Genomic DNA, 20,682 nt, shown 5'->3' with positions numbered 1-20,682 from the left:
TTCTACGAAAGGTTCCAGTGATCGTGGTAGAGTTGTCCGTCTCTCATAATTATTGTGTGATACGAAAATTAAGTGATAGGTGTTTGGAGACCTCTGTGTTTTATGAAGTTAGGAATTGACTTTATTAGGGGATGGGGGGATGTGTGTCAGTGTAAATAAGGATGTAAAGCAGGGTGTAAATCATCATAAATCAGGGCATAAATCAGAGTGTGTTAGCGTAAATCAGGGTGTAAATCAGAGTGCATCAGCGTGTAAATCAGAGTGTATCAGCATAAATCAGAGTGTGAAGCAGTGTGTAAAGCAGTATTATCAGTGTAAATCAATGTATAAATCAGAGTGTATCGGCGTAAATCAGGGTGTAAATCAGAGTTTATCAGAGTAAATCTGGGTGTAAAGCAGGGTATAAAGCAGTATAAATCAGCACATAAGTCAGAGTGTGTCAGCGTAAATCAGGGTGTAAATCAGAGTGTATCAGCGTAAATCAGGGTGTAAATCAGAGTCTATCAACGTAAAACAGGGTGTAAATCAATGCAGATCAGGGTATAGTCACTTTTTCGTGGGAGTGTACATCAGCGGTGGCCAACAGGAACCGTGCCAGCGCCGTAATCAAAGGGGGCGCGTCGGAGGCAGCACAAACAAAATCAGTGTATCTTTGCCTTTACCCAGTAGCGGGGTTGGTTTGGGCCACTGCTACGCCACTCACTCGCTTACTTTCTCACTTATTTGCTTACTCATTAACTTACTCTTTCACTAACTCTCTCATTTATCTTTACCCTCGACCAGCGGCGTTTGTTTGGTTCACTGCTCCCTGACTCACTCGCTTACTTTTTTCCTCTCACTTTCTTACTTATTTGCTTACTGATTAACATTTACCTTATTACTCACTCATTCGCTCACTCAGTCGCTTATTTCTTTCTCACTTACTTGCTAACTCATTCACTTACTCACTCACTCACTTGCCTGCTGTCATACATACGAGTACATTCATACACTTCATACGTACAGTACATAATGATGATGTGCACATATACGTCCATACATTCTGATTATAGGCACACGGAATACGCAGATACATAATACAGGCTGATGGTAAACACTGTACATACATAAATACATACATACATACATACATACATACATACGGCACATACATACTGTACATACATACATACATACACACTGATTAAACACACATATACAAGATGACATACAAAATACATCTGGTGAATGAAATGAATTGTTAATGAGGTGACACATGATAGGGGATAGATGAGAGTTGCAAATGACATGAAAGAGATGGTTAATGAGCCGATAGGTGGCTGAGAATAGATAGGGGGGCGCCTCTCTCTCTCTCTCTCTCTCTCTCTCAACACTTCCAGAGGTCTGACTTGCTTCCCTATCACCACATGCTTAGTACATGGTCGTCAGAAATAATAGTTCTTTCACCTTAACTTGGCCCAGATTTTTGTCCCTGTGTGGCTTATTTTACGTAGCTCAGTGGTAGAAAGACAGTGCTGTGGCTCTCTACATCCTGTCCACAGCACTTCTTCGTGACCAGTATCATATTCTAGTGTTAATCTATTCTTACAGCTTAGCATTGAAGGTGGAGGGATGGCAATTTTAGGTCAAGTTAAAGAGAGTTTAGCCATGTCCACTCCTTGGTGTCCTCAGTTTTCACCCCTGCTATCCTGTTACTTGTTTTATTGATATATTTGATTTAATTTCAGGCTGTTTTATTCGGGTTTATTTAGAATTATTGTAGGGAAAGGGTTAATGAAGGCTGTGCCAGACCTCTCAAAATTCGAAACTTCTCTCCATAGGTGAGTATTTCGTCAGGACGTAACAAGAAGAAGTGAACAATACATCTTCGAGCTGAAGAGATCTATAGATACAAAAAAATAATGATATACTCATTGTACTCTAACTTGACCTAAAATTGCCATCTCATCAACTCAGTGTTAAGTTGAAACAATAGATTAACCATACAGTATGATACTAGTCACGAAGAAGTGCTATGAGAAATGATGTTGAGCCATAGTACTGTCTTTTTCTGCCACTGAAGCTACGTGAAATAAGAAGCAGAAGAACGGAAATCTGGGCCAAGTCAGAGTAAAAACGTGCTAGTCACGAAGAAGTGCTATATAGTAATTAGGAAGTGTTAGATCCCGTGAATCTATATGCAGAGGGGATTGGGATGCGATTCACGGGCCTGATCCATGTAATTGGCAAGTGTAATCGGCTTTGCATAATGGAGTAACTGCTTAATAACACCTTAGTAATACCCAGCTTGCATTGTTCAGGGTAACGCTAACTTCTTTTATTCTCAGCCTTCTTTTATTCTCAGCCGGGACGATGCACTGGCTTAGATTTTTTTTTTATAACTTTTTTACTTTATATTTTTTGTGAGAGTTGGAGTGATGTGATGGTTGATTATTTTCGTTCTTGGTGCATGTGCTTATGGTAGTGTTTTGTGTTTTTATGATTGTTGTTATTATTGTTACTGTTGTTGTTGTTACTGTTATTGTTGTTACTGTTGTTGTTGCTACTGTTGTTGTTGCTACTGTTGTTGTTACTGTTATTGTTCTTACTGTTATTGCTGTTACTGTAGTTTTTCATGCACTAACTCCTTCATTCCTAGGGTGCAGTTATGGTGTAGATAGTAGTCATTCGTTTTCGCATATTCTTCATTTTTATTTAAGCTGATATTTTCTTTCATCAACCTCACCGCCACATGAACAGCCCCACAACTTCAGGAACAGCCCAATTCCCATCTGAACTTCTCCACTTTCATTCAAACTACTCCTCTATTTCAAGTCCCTCTCCCATTTTACCCCCACCACTTCGAATTTAGGTCCCAAACTTATATATTTTAGGATCCCCTCTTTCACATCGCCTCCCCTACATCAAGGAGACTCGCTTCTGTATATTCCTGCATTTTTAATCCTTCCCATTCTGGCGTGTAACTGGGATATGATACTGTGATGGGTGTTTTATTTCGCAGTGCCTTGAGTGTTGTTAATGTTGGAGAAATATTATCAACAAATGTTTAAGTTGTGTTTCTTGGGAAAATACAGCAGGTTCCGCCCTACTCAGATCCTCTTCAGTAAGTCGGATTGGAGCTGTTGTGCGAAAAAAAAAATAAGGTTTCGTTACAGGTGGGGGAAGGGGGTTAGGTGATTTACATACTGAATAATCCACCTGTATCATTAGGGTCGGAAAGCGTGAGTGTGTGCGAGATGCTAAATACTGAAAATACCGTAGAGTTACGCCTTAGAGAATTACTGGATATAACAGAGGTATAGACATGAAAAAGGTGTCTTATTTTAATTAAGCTTCGTCTTACGAGCCTTGTATGAAAATTTTTCTTTTGTTTTGTCAGTTTCGCACAGACTTTGTAACGATGCTTTACGATACTCTTTTTTCTGTGTCAGTTTCTTTCATGCAGGCTTTGTAACGATACATTACGATATATACTTTTTTTTCTGTGTCTATCTACACAATAAAAAATAACTTATGTGAGTATAATTTCTTTCAGGCGTAGGCTAGTGGTGATGTATACTGTATTTTTAGGACCTCCATTCGTCCCCGTCTCCCCTTCCCTTTCTCCCCTTCCCTTTCCTCCCCTGGCCCTCCTTCAACACCCCCTTCAGCCTCTCCTTTGCATATCGATTCCCCTGTCTCCCTCTCCCTACTCCATCTTACTTTACTTTTCCCCACTCCGCTACACCTTCCCTGCTGCCCCGTTTCATTCATCTCGGAATATTGGACACAGTTTCTATCCCCCTTGTTCTCGTTTACCTGGCTGCTCGATTGGGGACCTGGGTGTAACGTTGACAGTTGTGGACCGTGTTCTGGGGGAAAATTGAGTCCTAGAAGATACCGACTGCCATAATGATCCTTGGGCAGTTGATAGAAATAAATCTAATAATCATTCTCTTCTATTCCTTCCAAATTTAATCTTCTTTTCCATCTTCTCCATCCATTACATCCCATTCACTATTTGCATCGCCTTCATCCGCCTCTATTCCCCTCCCCCAACCCCCGCAGCCCGAGGACGTCCTGTTAATTTTGCTCCCATCAGACGATTTATACACAGCTTTAATCCATCCAGTAATATAGGGTTCTCCTAGGCTGAATAAAATCGTGTGTTAGTGGTGTGAATTAAGTTAGATAAGAAGTGACTCTCCTTTGCCCCCCCCCCCTCTCTCTCTCTCTCTCTCTCTCTCTCTCTCTCTCATATAAATGCACAATTATATTCAGCTCTGCTCTTCTGCATTACTACACCCCACTTCACCCCATTCCACTCCCCTCTACTCCACTCCACTCCACTCCACTCTACTGTACTCTACTCCACTCTGCTCCACTCCACTCTACTGTACTCTACTCCACTCTGCTCCACTCCACTCCACTCCACACCACACCACACCACACCACACCACTTCACTCCATTCCACACTGCTCCACTCCACTCCACCCTCCCTCTTACTCTCCCTCTACTCACCAGTCCTCCCGTGGCGCTGGAGGTCTTGCAGTGTAGTATAACTGACGCTCCGACCTGGGCTGTCACCACACTGTTGTTTTGCGTCACGAACCTGTCACCGCCCACCTTCCCCCGCGTACCGCCCCCCACCTCGAGCTTGTTGCTGTGCGTCCATTGTGCTGTTGGGGGAGAGAGAAGGGGGTGAGAAATGGGGGGGGAGAGGGGCGGAGGTGAGAAAAGGGGGAGAGAGAGGGGTAGATGAGAAAAGGGGAGAGAGAAACGGGGGAAAGAGAGGGGGAGATGAGAAAAGGAGGGGTTGAGAAGGGGTGTGAGAATTTGAGGAATAGGAGAAGTGGTAGGGAAGTTGTGGGATTTTGAGAGAGAGAGAGAGAGAGGCGGGAATGTGAGGAGGGGTTGTAGGATATTGAAAAGTAAGAGAGGGGAGAGGATATGAGGAGGAGTTTAGTGTGTGTGTGTGAGAGAGAGAGAGAGAGAGAGAGAGAGAGGTGGGTATATGTGCAAAAGGAGAGATGACAGGGTGGAGGAGAGTGTATGTGGGGTCGGAAAGAAAAAGTATGGCGGTGAAGAGTATGAGTCAGGAAGGGAATTGTAGGGTGGTGGGTAGGACATAAATTAGGCGTAAGTAGTGTGTGTGTGTGTGTGTGTGTGTGTGTGTGTGTGTGTGAATCATGAAAAGGGTGGCAGGGTGAGTGAGAGAGAGGGTGAGCCTTGTACAACCCTACTGACTTACGGTGTACTTGTAACAGTAATTTGTGAAAGCCATAATTAGAGGGAAGTGTCTTTAACCTTACTAACTCCTCCTTGATGCAGGCCACCTACGTCTCATTTTCTCAACTGTTTCTCAAGTGATATTCAGAAACTGGGGCTTGAAAATATATTCGTCTCAATAATTAGTGGAGTTTGTTTCTAGCCTTTTTTTTTTTTTTTCCAGAGGTTTGTCTCCTGAGGTGTATAAAATCGTTTGACGGTAGGTACAATAAAATTAAAAGAAAGTCATCCTACCGGAGGGAAGAGAAGTTCAGAGGTGTAGGAGAGGGATAGGGTTGGGGAGAGACGTTGGGTGAGAGGGTAGAGTGAGGGAGATAGCGTAGGGTGAGGGAGAGAGAGTGAGGGTGAGTGGTAAAGTGAAGGAAACGGGTAGGGTGAGACAGGAAAAGAGTGAGGAAGAGTGATAGGGCAAAGGAGAATGGTAAGGGAGGCAGAATGGTAAGGCGATAGGGAGTGGTAAGGGGAGGGAGAGAGGTAGGGCAAGGGAGAAGGATAGGGTGAGGGAGGTGAGCCGTGTGATGAAGGGAGCATGTCGACCATAGAGAGGGACAAGTAGAGAGGTGAATATTGTAGATAGTACAGTAGATGAAAGAGACTAATTTATGAGACTGTATAGTGCGGTAGGACCAGGTAGGTGCGTGGCGGAGTGAATACCTGAGTGTGGAAGACGTAATCAGCAGGCGAATGGGAATTATTTATGACTGTGTGGGTAATGACTGATATGGCGTGGTGGATGATAGTGTGTGTGTGTGTGTGTGTGTGTGTGTGTGTGTGTGTGTGTGTAAGATGGGCGGAGGAGTTATTGTAAGGGTGGGGAATATGAAGTTGTGTTTGTACTTAACCATACATAGTCCGTATTGTTGATGGCTTGGTGTGTATAAGGGAGGTCATTGTTATATTGAGAGGGTACGGGATATGAAGGAAAGTAATTAAAGAAGAGCAGTAATTATCCACAGGGACGATAATACTAAACGTGTCTGGTACCTTTTCTCTATGGTTCAGTAATATGTCTATATAAAAAAATATCGACTTGTGCCATAATATTTCACTTTACTGAGAAACAATAGAAAATGCTGTATTATTAACGTAGGACGTGTATTGCAATTGTTCCAGAAGTTTCGTTAATTTCATGTATCCATCGATTACTTAATGCTTAACGCCGCATCCTGTGAGTAGTGGCCTCGACAAAAAGACCTCCATTTTACCTATCTCTGCACAGTAACTACCTCTCACACCAAGACATACGACTCTCCCATACATAATCTCACACATATCCACCTCGTTCTCAGTCTTCCTCTCCTTCTTCCAGTTACCTCAGTCTCATCTCACCACAATTTCCTAGTCAGTCTGTAACTCCTCATTCCCTGTACATATTTCGCTCACCAAGCAGTTTTTTTTTTTTTCTTTTTCTTTTATGACATCAACCTCTACATCACGTACTACGGAATCCTTTAACTTGTTCGTCTCTCGCATCATATTATTCTATAGGTATTTATGACGGTGCATGTTCCAGTAGTTCTTACATTTTTATTTAAATCCCTCGAGCTTCGTCCACGTTTCGCTTTTGTACGTTAGGGATGGTACTGAAATAGCCGTGCAGTGTTTTCTTTTTTCCCTTAATTATTGTTTCTTAATTTTCTTAGTGCTTTTTGCGCAATACCACGTCCTTCCATGCTGCGCCCCTCCTTTCAGTTCATCCTGCTTACTATCTTCCTGTCCGTGGAGAAAGAGAGAGAGAGAGAGAGAGAGCGAGTCATTTTTTTTTCACTTGCTTTCTTGTTCCCACCGGACGATTTTTAACTCAGGAGAGACATCTAGTAGCGAAGGAGTTAGAGATAGTTAATATAAGCCCCTTAATACCATGACATCTTTATTATTATTATTATTATTATTATTATTATTATTGTTATTGTTATTATTATTATTATTACTGTTATTATTATTATTACTGCTGTTGTAGTTTTATCATCATCATCATCATCATCATCATAATGTTATACACCTAGCGAAATAATCCCCTTGTACTGAAGGGGCAAAAGATGGGTTAGTTGGAGGTAAAAAAAAAGTTAAAAAGAGAGTGGAAAGTAAATGAATGATGAAGGAGATGAAGGGATGTGTGGGTGGAGGAAAGAGTGGATTAGGTGGAGAGGGATGAGTGACGTGAAGCGGGAGAGGATGGATGATGAAAGGGTGTGATGGATGACGTGGAGAGAGAGAGAGAGAGAGAGAGAGAGAGAGAGAGAGAGAGAAACACAGTCATATTAAAGAGGACTGCATAAAGATAGTATCATGTTATTGTGAACCTGCATTATGTTTATCCTCCTCACCCTCCTCATAAAGCTTTCACAAATTCTCTAAAGCCTGTTCCCCTTCATTACAGTATTAAATCATTCCCCTTGTATGGCCCCTCTGACTCATACATGCTCTTCATCTACCTATCTCTGTACCTCTCCCCTTTAGGCGGTCATGCAACACATATTCCAGACACTCTTACTTAATTTACAATAAGAGAAAATTGGCATCTTCCTTCATGCGTATACATAACAAGTGAACTTCAGCAACCTTCCTTAATTTTTCAGTCTACCTGTCATTAACCTTCATTCTTTCAATCCCTGTGTTTTTAGGTAATTGAAAGTGGTTGGGTATTGACTTTAACTTACTTGTGTTTATTTTTATTATTATTCTTTGGTAAGGGCGATGTTTACAGGCTTTTATGTATTTTATTAGGAAAAAACTTATTGGCCTACTGCTGCACACTCGCCTTTAACACTGCATTATAGATTAGCCAAGGAGCTCTCTCTCTCTCTCGGAAGGTAAAAAGTTTAAACTGAAAGAAATCAATGGCGGCAAAGAGATTAATCCACTGTTCCCTACACACACACACACACACACACACACACACACACACACACACACACACACACACACACACACACACACAAAATCAACCCTTCCCACTCACCCCCACACCATCAAAGAAAACGTATGCGGGGGAGTGGTGAGGGGGGGGGGGAGACTGAAGTGGCTTGCGGACGCGAGAGTAAAGCAACAAGAGCATGGGGTGTGATTAATGAAGGTCGGGACAAATGAGGGAGGATAAATCAGGCCACTAGATTACCCTCAACGAAGACGAACGAGGCGTGCTGATCTAGTAGCAGGTGTGTGTGTGTGTGTGTGTGTGTGTGTGTGTGTGTGTGTGTGTGTGGAGGAAAGGGGAGAGAGGAGAGAAATGTGGGAGGGATAGGGGGAGTTGAGTAATGACGATGATGATGATGATGATGATTATGATTATGATAAGGAGGAGGAGAGGATGATGATGAGGTGGAGGAGAAGGAAGAAGAGGAGGAGGAGAAAGAGAGAGCATGATGGTGATGATGAGGAGGAGGGATAGAGGGGAAGGAGGAGGAGGAGGAAGAGGAAGAGGAGGAGGAGGAGCCAACAACAGCTGCCTGATTTTTTCCCCCCTGATCTGGAGATTTAGGATAAGTGGCGTGAGAGTGATGATAGTGGGGCGGGGGAGGGAGGGAGGGAGGGGAAAGAGGGGAGGGGAGGGGGAGGAGGAGGAGGGGAGGGAAAGAGGGAAGGGAAGGAGGGGAGAGGAGGAAAAGAGGGAGGGGAAGGAAGGGAGGAGAGGGATAGGAAGGGGGGGGCGGAGAGGGGAGAAATGGAAGGGAAGATGGGATGGAGAGTGGGGAAACGATGAGAAGGATGGTGGGGAGCGTGTTGAGTGTTAAAAAAAAAAAAATCCTGGAACCTGCTAAAAGCTCTCCCTTCTGGAAAAAATGGAGCAAAAGAAAGTCAAAATCAAAATCTTTTCGAGTTGCCAGGACTGGAGGTCGTAAGCATAGGGAAATGCATATTAAGAAGAGGTTCAGAGTTGGCCAGTTACATATATGAAGGACAGAGAATATGCTTCAGCTCTTGCTTCTTAGGGTTGACCAGAAACGGGGAGGTGCGTGCCCGCCGTAAAGGGAGAGGATGCAGAACAGTGACCATTGCAATAGCGAGTCAAGGCAGAGAGGTACAACATTGGGTCCATTGAACACATCTAAACGTGGATGTGTACAACAGTTTTTAATTTTGCACATATTTTTCAACCATTGTATTTGCGTTGAAACAGCTCTACACACAATACAGTTGGTCGGGATGTGAGAATTCGAAAGGAGGCATCGTAGTCTGTGGTGGCCTCACATCTTTTAGACCTTGTAGTGGTAAGACGGCTTGAGGTCTGAGATGTTGAACCGATCCAGTGGTGTAGTATATTTCCGTTTTCTGTCCTTCATAAAACATTAATCAAGAAGGAAGTTACAAGCCAACCCACTCATATTATCAGTTTCTTAACCTCTTCAGCACGATGCCGTCATTTACTTCACTGCTGCAACTACCAAACGACTTATTCACCTTAGGATACATCTCCCATACTGAATAAATATCTAGTCCTCTCCAGTATTAAATCTAACTTAAACTGAATAAAATTGTTTGGAGATAGCAAAACTAAACTTTAAAGGACGGCATCATATAAAAGGATGAAGAAAGTAATAGTATTAGATCTAACTTAAACTGAATAAAATTGTTTGGAGATAGCAAAACTAAACTTTATAAGACGGCACCATATAAAAGGATGAAGAAAGTAATAGATTTTTCACCATATATGTAGTTTAAAGTCACTTCATAAAATGTTGCGTTACATATACTGTAAATAAGTTCGTCCAGATCCTCAAACACGGGTACATTTAGTATTTAGGTACGACAGCCATAATTCTCACGTACCTCGTGCCTAGCTCTTTAACCTTAGGCTTCGTATTTTACACCAAGGCATTTAAATCCCCACTCATAATGACTGAGAATGCTTTTATATGCTTCTCATTAAATAAACTGAATTATTTGTGCATTGATGAATGATTTGGATTATGGGAAATAGGATTATAGGATTATAGTTCGCAGATGTTCTCAAACGTGGGTAGATTTAGTGTCTGTGTACCCAAACCCTAACTCCCACGTACCTCGCGTCTCTGCAGACATTTAAACTTCGACATGTTTGTCAACAACACGAAAGGCAAGGCATTTAAATCCCCGTTCATGAATGTTTTTATCTGCTCCTTTTAAATAAACTGGATTTTTCGTGCATTAATATCGTGGTTTTTGAAGGAGAGGGAATTATAGAGGGTTAGTGAAAATAAGTCAACGTTTTAGCCGCCGCAGGCCAGGCAGAGGAGGTTCATGTGACGTGTTTTCGCTTGTGGGTGAGTGACGCTCTCAAGATAATCGGTGTAATCCTCGTATTTTCTCCTTTCCATCACCTTCACTGCCACCAGAGCGTATCCATAAGACCCTGGAGCACCCGGAGAGGTACGTAAAAGTTAGGTATATTAAGGATTATGATGGAAATAAAGAGATGTGATGTGGCTGTAGGTAGCGTCTCTACAAGGCGTCGTACAAGATGAGTGGATGGCTGTTCAGGATAGTCGCTTCCAACCTTCCAGTCCGTAGGTCTTGCCATGTTAGCTAATGTTCAATCATATCTATGGAACTTCTAGCACCGCAGGATATAAATAAAATGGATTAAGTGGCGGATTTTGGGTGGAATAATTGATTTTTGTACGGTACTTTTTCGTTTGACATGCAAGAGGTAAATAACGTAAAGAAATGACATCACTGCTCTTAATGCTTTACTTAACTCACCATAACTGTCATCAAAACTTAACAGTAGATGTGGGTGGTAATATTAGTGGCTTTGGAGGTTCGTAACGCCATTTCCTTAGCGATTTATATTCACATTGCACCTTCAATATTCCTTTATACATTCACTGATGCAAACAAGCTGGTGTTAAAAATGATACATACAACGTGTAAGAGGAAGTTAAGTGTAATGTACAAGATAAGTCGCTAAGGAAGAAGTGTCATGTAGGGAAGTGATTACCGGTAAATATCCAAGCGCCGCTGAAGATGGACTGTATAGTAACTAGTTTGGTATGTTTATTTTATTTATTTATTGATTTATTTGGCGACTAAATGGGAGAGTATTGATTACTTTGTTGATGTTTAAATGTTCATCTGATGTTTGCGTGGTTGAGAATTGTTAGTGTTGGATTGGCCTAATGTTTGGTTGTTAGCCTCATTATTATGCCCACGTGCTTTTTTATTTATTACTGAATCATGTCCATTTTATTATTATTATTATTATTATTATTATTATTATTATTATTATTTTGTAGCACTATAGAACCGGTAGTAGTAGTGGTTGTGGTGGGAGTAGTAGTAGTAGAATTAGTAATATCATTGTCGCCATCATCATTACTATTATTATTATTATTTTGAAGTTTAAAGTAGTGATGTTCAATTTGTAATGCTTCAACGTTTTTCAGATATTTGCTTGGTTGAAAATTGTTAGTCATTGTTTAGGTTGCTTGGCTGAATATTTTGCTTGCTTGTACGTTTTTTTTTGGGGGGGGGTTTTTTGATTGATGGAGTTTTGGCGTTTTTTTTTCTATTGATGTTTAGTTTGTTATGGAATTTTTAGTGTGGATTTTTTCTGAATTTTAGTTTGTTACAGAATTTTTAGTGCGGATTTTTTCTGATGTTTAGTTTATGGACTTTTTAGTGTTTTTTTTTTTTTTTTTCTGATGTTTAGTTTATGGAATTTTTGGTGTGGATTTTTTCTGATGTTTAGTTTGTCATGGAATTTTTAGTGTGGATTTTTTCTGTTTAGTTTGTCATAGAATTTTTAGTGTGGATTTTTTCTGATGTTTAGTTTATCATGGAATTTTTAGTGTGGATTTTTTCTGATGTTTAGTTTGTCATGGAATTTTTAGGGTGTTTTTTTTTTCTGATAGTTATTGAATTTTTAGTGCGTATTTTTTCTTATGTTTAGTTTCTGGCATATGATCGTATGCTTGACGGATGATTATACTGTTTCTGAATATTTAATTATGACTGAATGTTTGAGTTATGTTTACTTACCTTGCTTAAGAAATGCTTGCTTTTTATGATTACCATTTAAAAAACACTAAAAAAAATTGCTTGTTTATGCCTGACAGCAGAACTGGTTTACCCCTGCCACATCATAACTGACCCATCCCCTTACCCGCACCTGACCTGACTAGCAGATCAGACCAAATGCGGGATTATATCCCCTCAGGGCTGCGTCATCACTTATTCATTCACAATTTCTCTCCATTTATTTCTGTCACGCACAGCCACTCTTCCTTGCTCAACAGACATCCCTCTCGCATCCAGCGCTCTCTTCACACTGTCCATCCATCCTATTCGTGGTCTTCCTCTCAGACTTACACCTTTCACATCAGATCTAGTTATCTTTTTCACCAATCGCTCATTATCCATTCTCTCCCTATGCCCAAACCATCGCAACACCCTCTGCTCAACTCTAGAGTAATGCATTTCTACACGAGGTATTTTGCTTGGGTATTGATGGTGAGTGTGATTGTGAATGTTGGCTCGGCAGTTGTGTATGTGTGTGTGTGTGTGTGTGTGTGTGTGTGTGTGTGTGTGTGTGTGTGTGTGTGTGTGTGTGTGTGTGTGTGTGTGTGTGTGTGTGTGTGTGTGTGTGGATGGATAGCGGGATTGAAGTGCTTTGAAGTGTGGCATGATTCACGAGTGTATTGATTCTCCGCGTCAACACACACACACACACACACACACACACACACACACACACCATTTATATATAGAGATTTTTATAATATTGTCTGTATTTTTGGTAGTATATAGTTTTCATACGCAGAATAATATTTACAGTAGGCAGAGATTCGTAAGGATTAAGATTGTTGGAATACGTGAAGGATAGTTTTACAGTATATATAAGGTCTCTCTCTCTCTCTCTCTCTCTCTCTCTCTCTCTGGCTCCATGTGGTGTGGTTCCAAGGGGTGTAGTTCCTTATGGTGTTGTTCCGTTTGATGTTGGGGAGTGTGGTGAAAATTGATGATCTTTGGGTATGGGTTCGATCCAGGGTTCCCGTTGCGTTGTAAGGTATGATTCACGCCCTACACACTGTTGTTAAGTTTTTCCTTCCCCATTGTCACACCAGCTTGACGTCTTGGGTTACATGTTTTTTCAATATTCCTGTGCGTCTCCTTCACACCTAAGGCATATCCTTCATGTTTTTTTCCTAAAGTATATATCCGATCAGGGAGAATAATCCATGTCAATAGATGCATGTCAAATCTCTTCCAGGTATTAACTGGCACCAACTAACAATGGAAAATGAAAAGAAAGTTAAATATAAGGTTAGCCCCTCAGCATAGGAATATTAGCCAGCAATAGGAAGCGATAAGAAAGAAGTGAAATATTAGGGTGAACTTCGCAGCTTTGGTATTACCCAGGTTTGGAAAGTAAAAGAAAACAGAAAGAAGAAAATGTGAAGAATTTTACGAAACTACGTCCCCACCTGTACCACACCCGTATCTCATTTTGGGCGTCCATGGGTACACTGAGGCAGACTTCTTTTGGCGCTGCTCTACCTCCTTATAGACTTTCTTGAGCTTAAATCACGTGTAAAATTACCTCCTTAAACATTCGTCTGCGCTCATACACCTACCAGACACTTCACAGCGAAACTAGAATGAATATTAATGTGGGAAGATACGAGAAAAAATATGATCTGTGGTATAGTAAAGTTTTATGGAGAGTTAAGATCCTTGATAAATGTGGACCCAGCACTTCATCAGGTATGGAGCAGGTCCCCCGTGGAGCTCTCACCTTTTTACCCCAACCCCCTTCCCCCCATCCACCCCAGTAACCTCCCCTCACCCCACCATTCCAATAACTCCCTCCTGACTCCTACCTCGCTACCCAGTACTCTTTTTCTTCCTCCCCAGTTCTCCTATCCTCCCAAGTTCCCTATCTCCACTCAGTAATACTTCCCTCCCCAATGTCTCCTCTCCTCCAAAGTTTCCCCTCCCCAGTACCCCTTTATCTCCCCCAATTCTCCCACCTCAGTACCCCCTCACCTCCCCGATTCCTCCCCTCCGCTCTCCTTTCAGTACCTCCCTCTTCTTCTCCCCCAAACTCCCTCCCCTTCTCCCCCAAACCCCTTCTTTTCCTCTCCATACCCCCTCCCCTTCTCACCAATCCCACTCTCCCCAGTACTGCATCCCTCCACTTTCCAGTTCCCACTCGCCATTACATCCCCCCTTCCCCAGTCTCCCCTCCCCACCCGGCTCAGTCCTCGGCTAATGTCTCCCAGGGGCCCGACACTCAGAGAAAGGACCCCAAGAAGAAGGTGAGGACAAGGAAAAAAGAAAAAAGAGAAAAGAAATCTGGAGGCAGCGCATTATCATTCTCGCCATGCGTCTCACAACTCCCTTGAAATTTAGTCTCCCTTTCCGGCAACTCGACTCTCTAATTATTTATCGGTAGAATATTTAACGGCTTTGTGTGGAATCAGCTCTAGTACTGTATTTCAGATTTTCAGGTAGCTTCAGATGATTATGTGCAGTTCGAAGTGTGTGTGTGTGTGTTTTTCCTCATCGTGCGATTTTATTAGTTTATTTTCTTTATTGTGCATTTATGTTTTATTCATGTTTTTGGTCATGTCTCTTCGTTATTATACACACAAATTTTCTCTCATTATTACCCCGCCGTTATATATTTTCACTTTCATTATTCGTAACTCCGTCCTCGTAACTACTTCAGTCACTGGATGTATTTACCATATCATTCTGGCTTGCACCATGCGATAATTTACAGCAAGACATTCGAAACAGCCCCAGTCAACCCCATTGGTCAGAGAACGTCTTTTGTACTTTTATATTCTGACCCCTGTGACTATAGGGGGTTATAAATCTTAGGGAATATTCTTCACGATAAACTTCTGACCACAAAGACTCTAGGAAGTTATAAATCATAGGGAATATTCTTCATGGTAAAGTAATGCAAAGGTTTAAGTATATAGTAACACGAAGACCAATTGGGACAGGAAGGGGTATAAATCAAGATATACGCCAGGGGTAGGGGTATGTGGAGTGAATAATGATAGAAGAAAAGACAGGAAGAACACACACACACACACACACACACACACACACACACACACACACACACACACACACACACACACACACACACACACACACACACACACACACACACACACACACACACACACACACACACACACACACACACACACACACAGCCACGTCGTGTCTATACATCACACAGGCGTACATCTATCATACACGCTTACTTCTAATTCACCTCAGTTGTGGTACATTTTTGGATGTGGAAATAACACTCATGGTTAGTGGTGTTGTGTGTGTGTGTGTGTGTGTGTGTGTGTGTGTGTGTGTGTAGATAGCTTCGTTGACATAAATTTGATTGTGTGTGTGTGTGTGTGTGTGTGTGTGTGTGTGTGTGTGAGAGAGAGAGAGAGAGAGAGAGAGAGAGAGAGAGAGTGCGAAGAAGCATTATTTACTTACAAAGTTTCGTCGTTCTGGTACAAGTCGGTAATTCTGTAAATGGGCCTCTCTGTGATGTAAATTACCCTCCCCCAACTCCCCCACCACCACCTCGCCACAACCTTCCTGCAACCTCAGATCCCCCTCTCTCGCCTCCTCCCCTCCCTCACCTCATTCCCTCCCTCATCTCGTCCCTTTTGCCTCCTCCCCTTCCGATTCTCTCACTTCCACTTGACCCGTTCATGCTCCTTGCCCCTCCCACTCCCTCAGCTCCCTCTCCTCTTCACTGTCTCAGCTCTTTTGTTCCTTCACCCCTTACTTCCCTTACCCCTTCATTTTATCATCATCCCTACTAACACATTACTGTCCCTGCTCCATATTACTTCCAACCCCCATCTTCCCTATCTTCTCACCACCCCTACGCCACTCCTCCCTTCTCACCATTCCTATAGTTTCACCTCCCCCATTCGTTTACCACATAACCCCCTCACTTCAAGCTCCCTCATCCCCTAATCCCCTCCTGCTTCAGGTTCTTTATTTCCTGTCCATTCTCCCCTCCCTAGTCTCCTCATATTTACGTCTTTCCACTCTCCCTCACATCCTTATCCTTCATTAATACTTCCTTTAATCCAACCTGCAGTAATTCCTAGCAAGACATGTTCCTGCTTCAGGTTCGTTATTTCGTGTCCATTCTCCTCTCCCTAGTCTTCTCATATTTACGTCCTTCCACTCTCCCTTACTTCTCTATCCTTCATTAATACTTCCTTTAATCTAACCTGCAGTAATTTCTGGCAAGACATGTTTTTACTATGGCACATATTTTTTCCAACCAATCTTCACCCACACCTATACATACCCCTCACTCCAAGCCACCCTTCTTCCTACCCCCAGCATAATCACCTCACTCACTGTCACATCTTATACTCAGTCATAATCACTACACTTGTTCATTTTCACTTATACTGCTTTGCTTGTCACTTCCCCTTACTCTGTCTCTTCAATTGCACTGTGGATCACTTTCACCTCACTCACATCAGTCACACGCATACAATTCATCCAAAACACGCCACACTGCACCACGCTGCGCAACGCCACGTCTCGGCACACAACTCCACACACCACACCACACCACACCACACCACGCCAGTTTCACTCACATCCCCACCACCAACTCTCCCCACCACACTTTCACTATCATCACTACCACTATTACTCCACACCACATTTCTTCCACCGTCACTCCGCACCTCTCTCATCCCTACCACCATCACTTCATACCTCACTCACCACGACCACCATCACTCCACACCACACATCCACTGTCACCATCACCATCATCATTACCCATGTACTCATCTCCCTTTCACTATCTCATCTCGGTTATCTCCCTCTCTCTGTTCAGCGAGGACAATGTTCATTTCCTTATCAACAGATTTTATTTGTCCAGCCCTCATTAGCTTCATGGCGGCATGGCAAAATATTGTATCTTTTTACTACTTCAGATTTGTGTGTGTGTGTGTGTGTGTGTGTGTGTGTGTGTGTGTGTGTGTGTGTGTGTGTGTGTGTGAGAGAGAGAGAGAGAGAGAGAGAGAGAGAGGTGAATTCAGAAACAACAATATTCAGTTTTCAAAGAATTCTTAACGTACTTGTATCGCTCGAAATCAGAGGCCTCATCCTTTTCCAATTTTCAGTGTCATTCAGAAAGCATTTTTGTATTGCTTTAATTCAGAAACGGGAACAAAGACAGTTTCCATTTTTTTATTATGCATCTGTCTCTTAAAATTAGAAGGAAAAATATTGATCATTCTAGTTTTCAAAGTCAGTCTAAAGTCACGCGTGTTTCTTGAATTTAGAAGCGGTATATGTAGTATGTAAAATGTTCCAAGTATTTCAGAATGTGTTGAAAGTAGAAGCGAAAAATATATATACCGATACTTCTTGCTAGAATGAAGGATGTGCCACCAGTTTTGCGCTCCTGCCAACAATTCTGCGCCCCAAGTCAGCACATATTAGTGATTCAGTCCGCATGCCTACCAATATCCAGGAGTTACTGGCGAGGACAGAAATGCAGTTAGGCGTCTCACTTTCTACCTGTCCGTTTGCATCTGCCTGTTCTCCTTACCTGTCTACCTCCCCTTCTGCCTGGATCTCTGCCTGCCTGCCTGCGTTTACGTTCTCCTTGATCTCTGCCTGTTGTCTGCGTATCTGCTTTCCTGTCTGCCTGTCCTGATTGTTTGCACATCCACCTGTTCCCTTACATGTGTACTTCCGTCCCTTCTAGACTCTTGACCTGCCTGTCTGGTCGTCTCGTGTTGTCTAGCGTGTCTGCCTGTCTGTCTGTTCATCTCCCTGTCTGCCTCCCTCTCATGCCTGCCTGACTTCTCGATCTCCCCTCTCTCGCTTATCTGCCTCCCGATCGTTTGCATATTCGCTTGTTCTCATGTCCTCCTGCTTTCCTGTCTGCCTAACACTGCGTGCTTGCCTTCCTGTGTGCTTTCCTCCTCTGCTTGGCCTTCTGAGTTCCAAGTATTTGCGTGTTCTTGTTTGTATGCCTTTCCTCTCGGTCGTTTGCATATCCATCTGTTCCTTCTGCCTGTTTGCCTCCGTGTCTGCCTGCCTGCCCGCCTGCCTGACATCACGATAGCCTTTTTGTATGATAATCTGCATGGCTGTCTGTCTGTCTGCCTGTCTGTCATCCTGATCGTCTGTCTGTCTTTTTCTCATGCCTGACTCCCTGCCTTCCTTCTGATTATCTGCCTGCCTGCCACCTTGCTTTACTTTTGATTGCCTTTGTGTATGACAGCCTGTTTGCGTGTCTGTCTGTCTTCCCGGTCGTCCTGTCTCTCCATTTCCTAGCCTGTCTACACCCCTGTCTCCCTACCTGCTTTCTAATTATCACACCTGCTTGCCTGCCTGCCTACCTGACTCTCGGCCTCTTCGTGTTTGATAGCCTGGTCGTATATTCACAAACACTTTTTCGATAAATTCCCCATCGTAGCAAGACTCGTATTTTCAAGAAGGCCGAGGAAAGGAGAGCACAGGTCTTCCCGTGTGTCTTGTTATTTAAAGAAAGTATTAGTTATGAGGGAAAAAGAGATCGTAAGAGAAAGAGGTCGTAGTCCTGTGTGTGAATTCGAAATTGACTTGCAACAAAGGGAGCTCCGGTACTGAGTCGCTAACATTCCTTCCATTTCAATAATGCAGTGTAAACGAGTCTTGCATAGTTGGTGCAGAGGTGGTAGTGGGGATGGTGTTGATGGTGAAGAGGTGGTGATGTTGCAGAGACTAGGTAGTGATGTTAATCCTGACTAAATATGCTGGTGATGGTGATGGAATTGGAGAGAGAGAGAGAGAGAGAGAGAGAAAGAGAGAAGGATGTGAAGATGGTGATGGTGATAGTGGTGGAGGGGAGTTAGATGTCAGTAATGATGGTCGTGTTGGAGAGAATGACCGATGTGATGGTAGTAGTGGTGGTGGTGGCGGTGGTGGTGGTGGTGAGGTGAAGTGAGCTGATGGATGTGTACCTGTTAGCGATGAAGATGGGTGTGTGGTCATGACAGTGACTGAGAGAGGGAGCTGAGAATGGCTGTGGTGGCGGTGGGAGGTGGTCTTGTGTTAGTGTTGGAGGGACGGTGAGTGTTTTGTGTTAGTGTTGGAGGGCGCAGAGGTCTTGCGTCAGTGTTGGAGGGAGAGATACCGCCTTGTGTTTGTACTGAAGAGAGGAAAGAGTCATGAGTTAGTACTGGGAGTAGGGAGAGGTCTTGTGTTAGTGGTGCGGGGAGAAAGAGTGCCTTGTGTTGCTGTTAGTGCGAGAGAGAATCCTGTGCTAAAACTGGAGGGAGGAGAGGGTGTTAGTGTTGGAGAGAGGAGAGGGTCTTGTGTTAGTGTTAGAGGGAGGGGTCATATGGTGCGAGAGGGGGGTGTGCAGGGAGAGATTGAGGGGAAGGTGGGGGAGCAGAAGAGAATTACGTGCAGTCGATGTTTGTAGACAGAAAGAAAAAGAATGAATGATGATATCGGTGGCGGTGGTCGTGAGCAGGACACCGAGTGATATGATAGGGCGGGAATACTGTTAATATTAGATGACGATGAGGGATGCAATACTTGTAGCTGTACTTTTATGAATTGATGGGTGTGGTTGTTGTGGCAGTAACTTTATGATGTGTTGAATATGGTAATTGTGACAGTGTAGCCTGAACTGTGGTGGATGTGGTAGTTATGGCTATAGCTTGTTGATGTGTTGAATGTGGTAGTTGTGGTAGTGTAGCTTGAAGAGTGGTGAATGTGGTAGCTGAATAACTTAATGATGTGTTGGATATGGTGTTTGTAGCTGTAACCATAGGAGCAGAACTTGACACTGTGTTTGGGAAGGAGAGGAGAAGAATGGGATTTCCATGGTGGATGTTTGTGCTGGAAGAAGGTTATGCATGACAAGTATCGTCTTTCAGCATAGTAATGAGAGTGAAAAGTGTTGCCGGTGCTTAAGAATATGTAGAATGAATAACTGAAGAAAAGTGTTGAAGATACGAAGGTCGATAGAGGGATGGTAAATGGATTGCCGGATCACCATGTAAACAAGTTAAACTGAGCGTAAAGGAAAAAATGATATTACAAAGGTTTATGTCAGGTAGAAATTGTAGTGCTGGACGAGGGGAAGCTACATTAAGTGGACGCAAGTAAGAAATGCAGTTGTGGAAAGGGTAAATAGTCTACTATTTTAATAATGTAGCGAAGGAAATGTTTCGTGATGTTAGTTGTTACTGAGTAGGGAGAGAAATGCCTTAGGTTATATTGTAGTCAGGCAATATATAGCTGAGGTGATGGAGTACTGTTTACCAGCGGTGTTAGTGTATGAGTTGCGTTTGATGTTTTTCCTTGAAGTAGAAGATCGATTGCATATTAGAGACTGCTTGCCTTTGATGGTAAAGGGGTGTGTATTGTAAATGAGGTGTGTGTGTGTGTGTGTGTGTTGGTAATGATGGCTTCCTTGTCGTTAC

The 20,682-nt window shown here is 42.8% G+C and overlaps 1 protein-coding gene across 1 annotated transcript in view; it reads right to left on the bottom strand.

Annotated features, from left to right (window-relative positions):
- Positions 1-20,682, bottom strand: part of LOC145408037 (uncharacterized) — a 226,514-nt gene that overhangs the window by 121,245 nt on the left and 84,587 nt on the right. Inside the window, exon 2 of the mRNA XM_080278836.1 lies at positions 4,502-4,659. Coding sequence (XP_080134962.1) covers positions 4,502-4,659 — 158 coding nt within the window. The remainder of the gene's footprint in view (positions 1-4,501; positions 4,660-20,682) is intronic.

The sequence above is a fragment of the Coenobita brevimanus genome, chromosome 75 (genome assembly GCF_032717465.1).
Source record: "Coenobita brevimanus isolate Jiangsu-jjx chromosome 75, ASM3271746v2, whole genome shotgun sequence".
Lineage (NCBI taxonomy): Eukaryota > Metazoa > Arthropoda > Malacostraca > Decapoda > Coenobitidae > Coenobita > Coenobita brevimanus.
The sequence above is the reverse complement of the archived record's forward strand: the minus strand, read 5'-3'. Positions and strand labels throughout refer to the sequence as shown.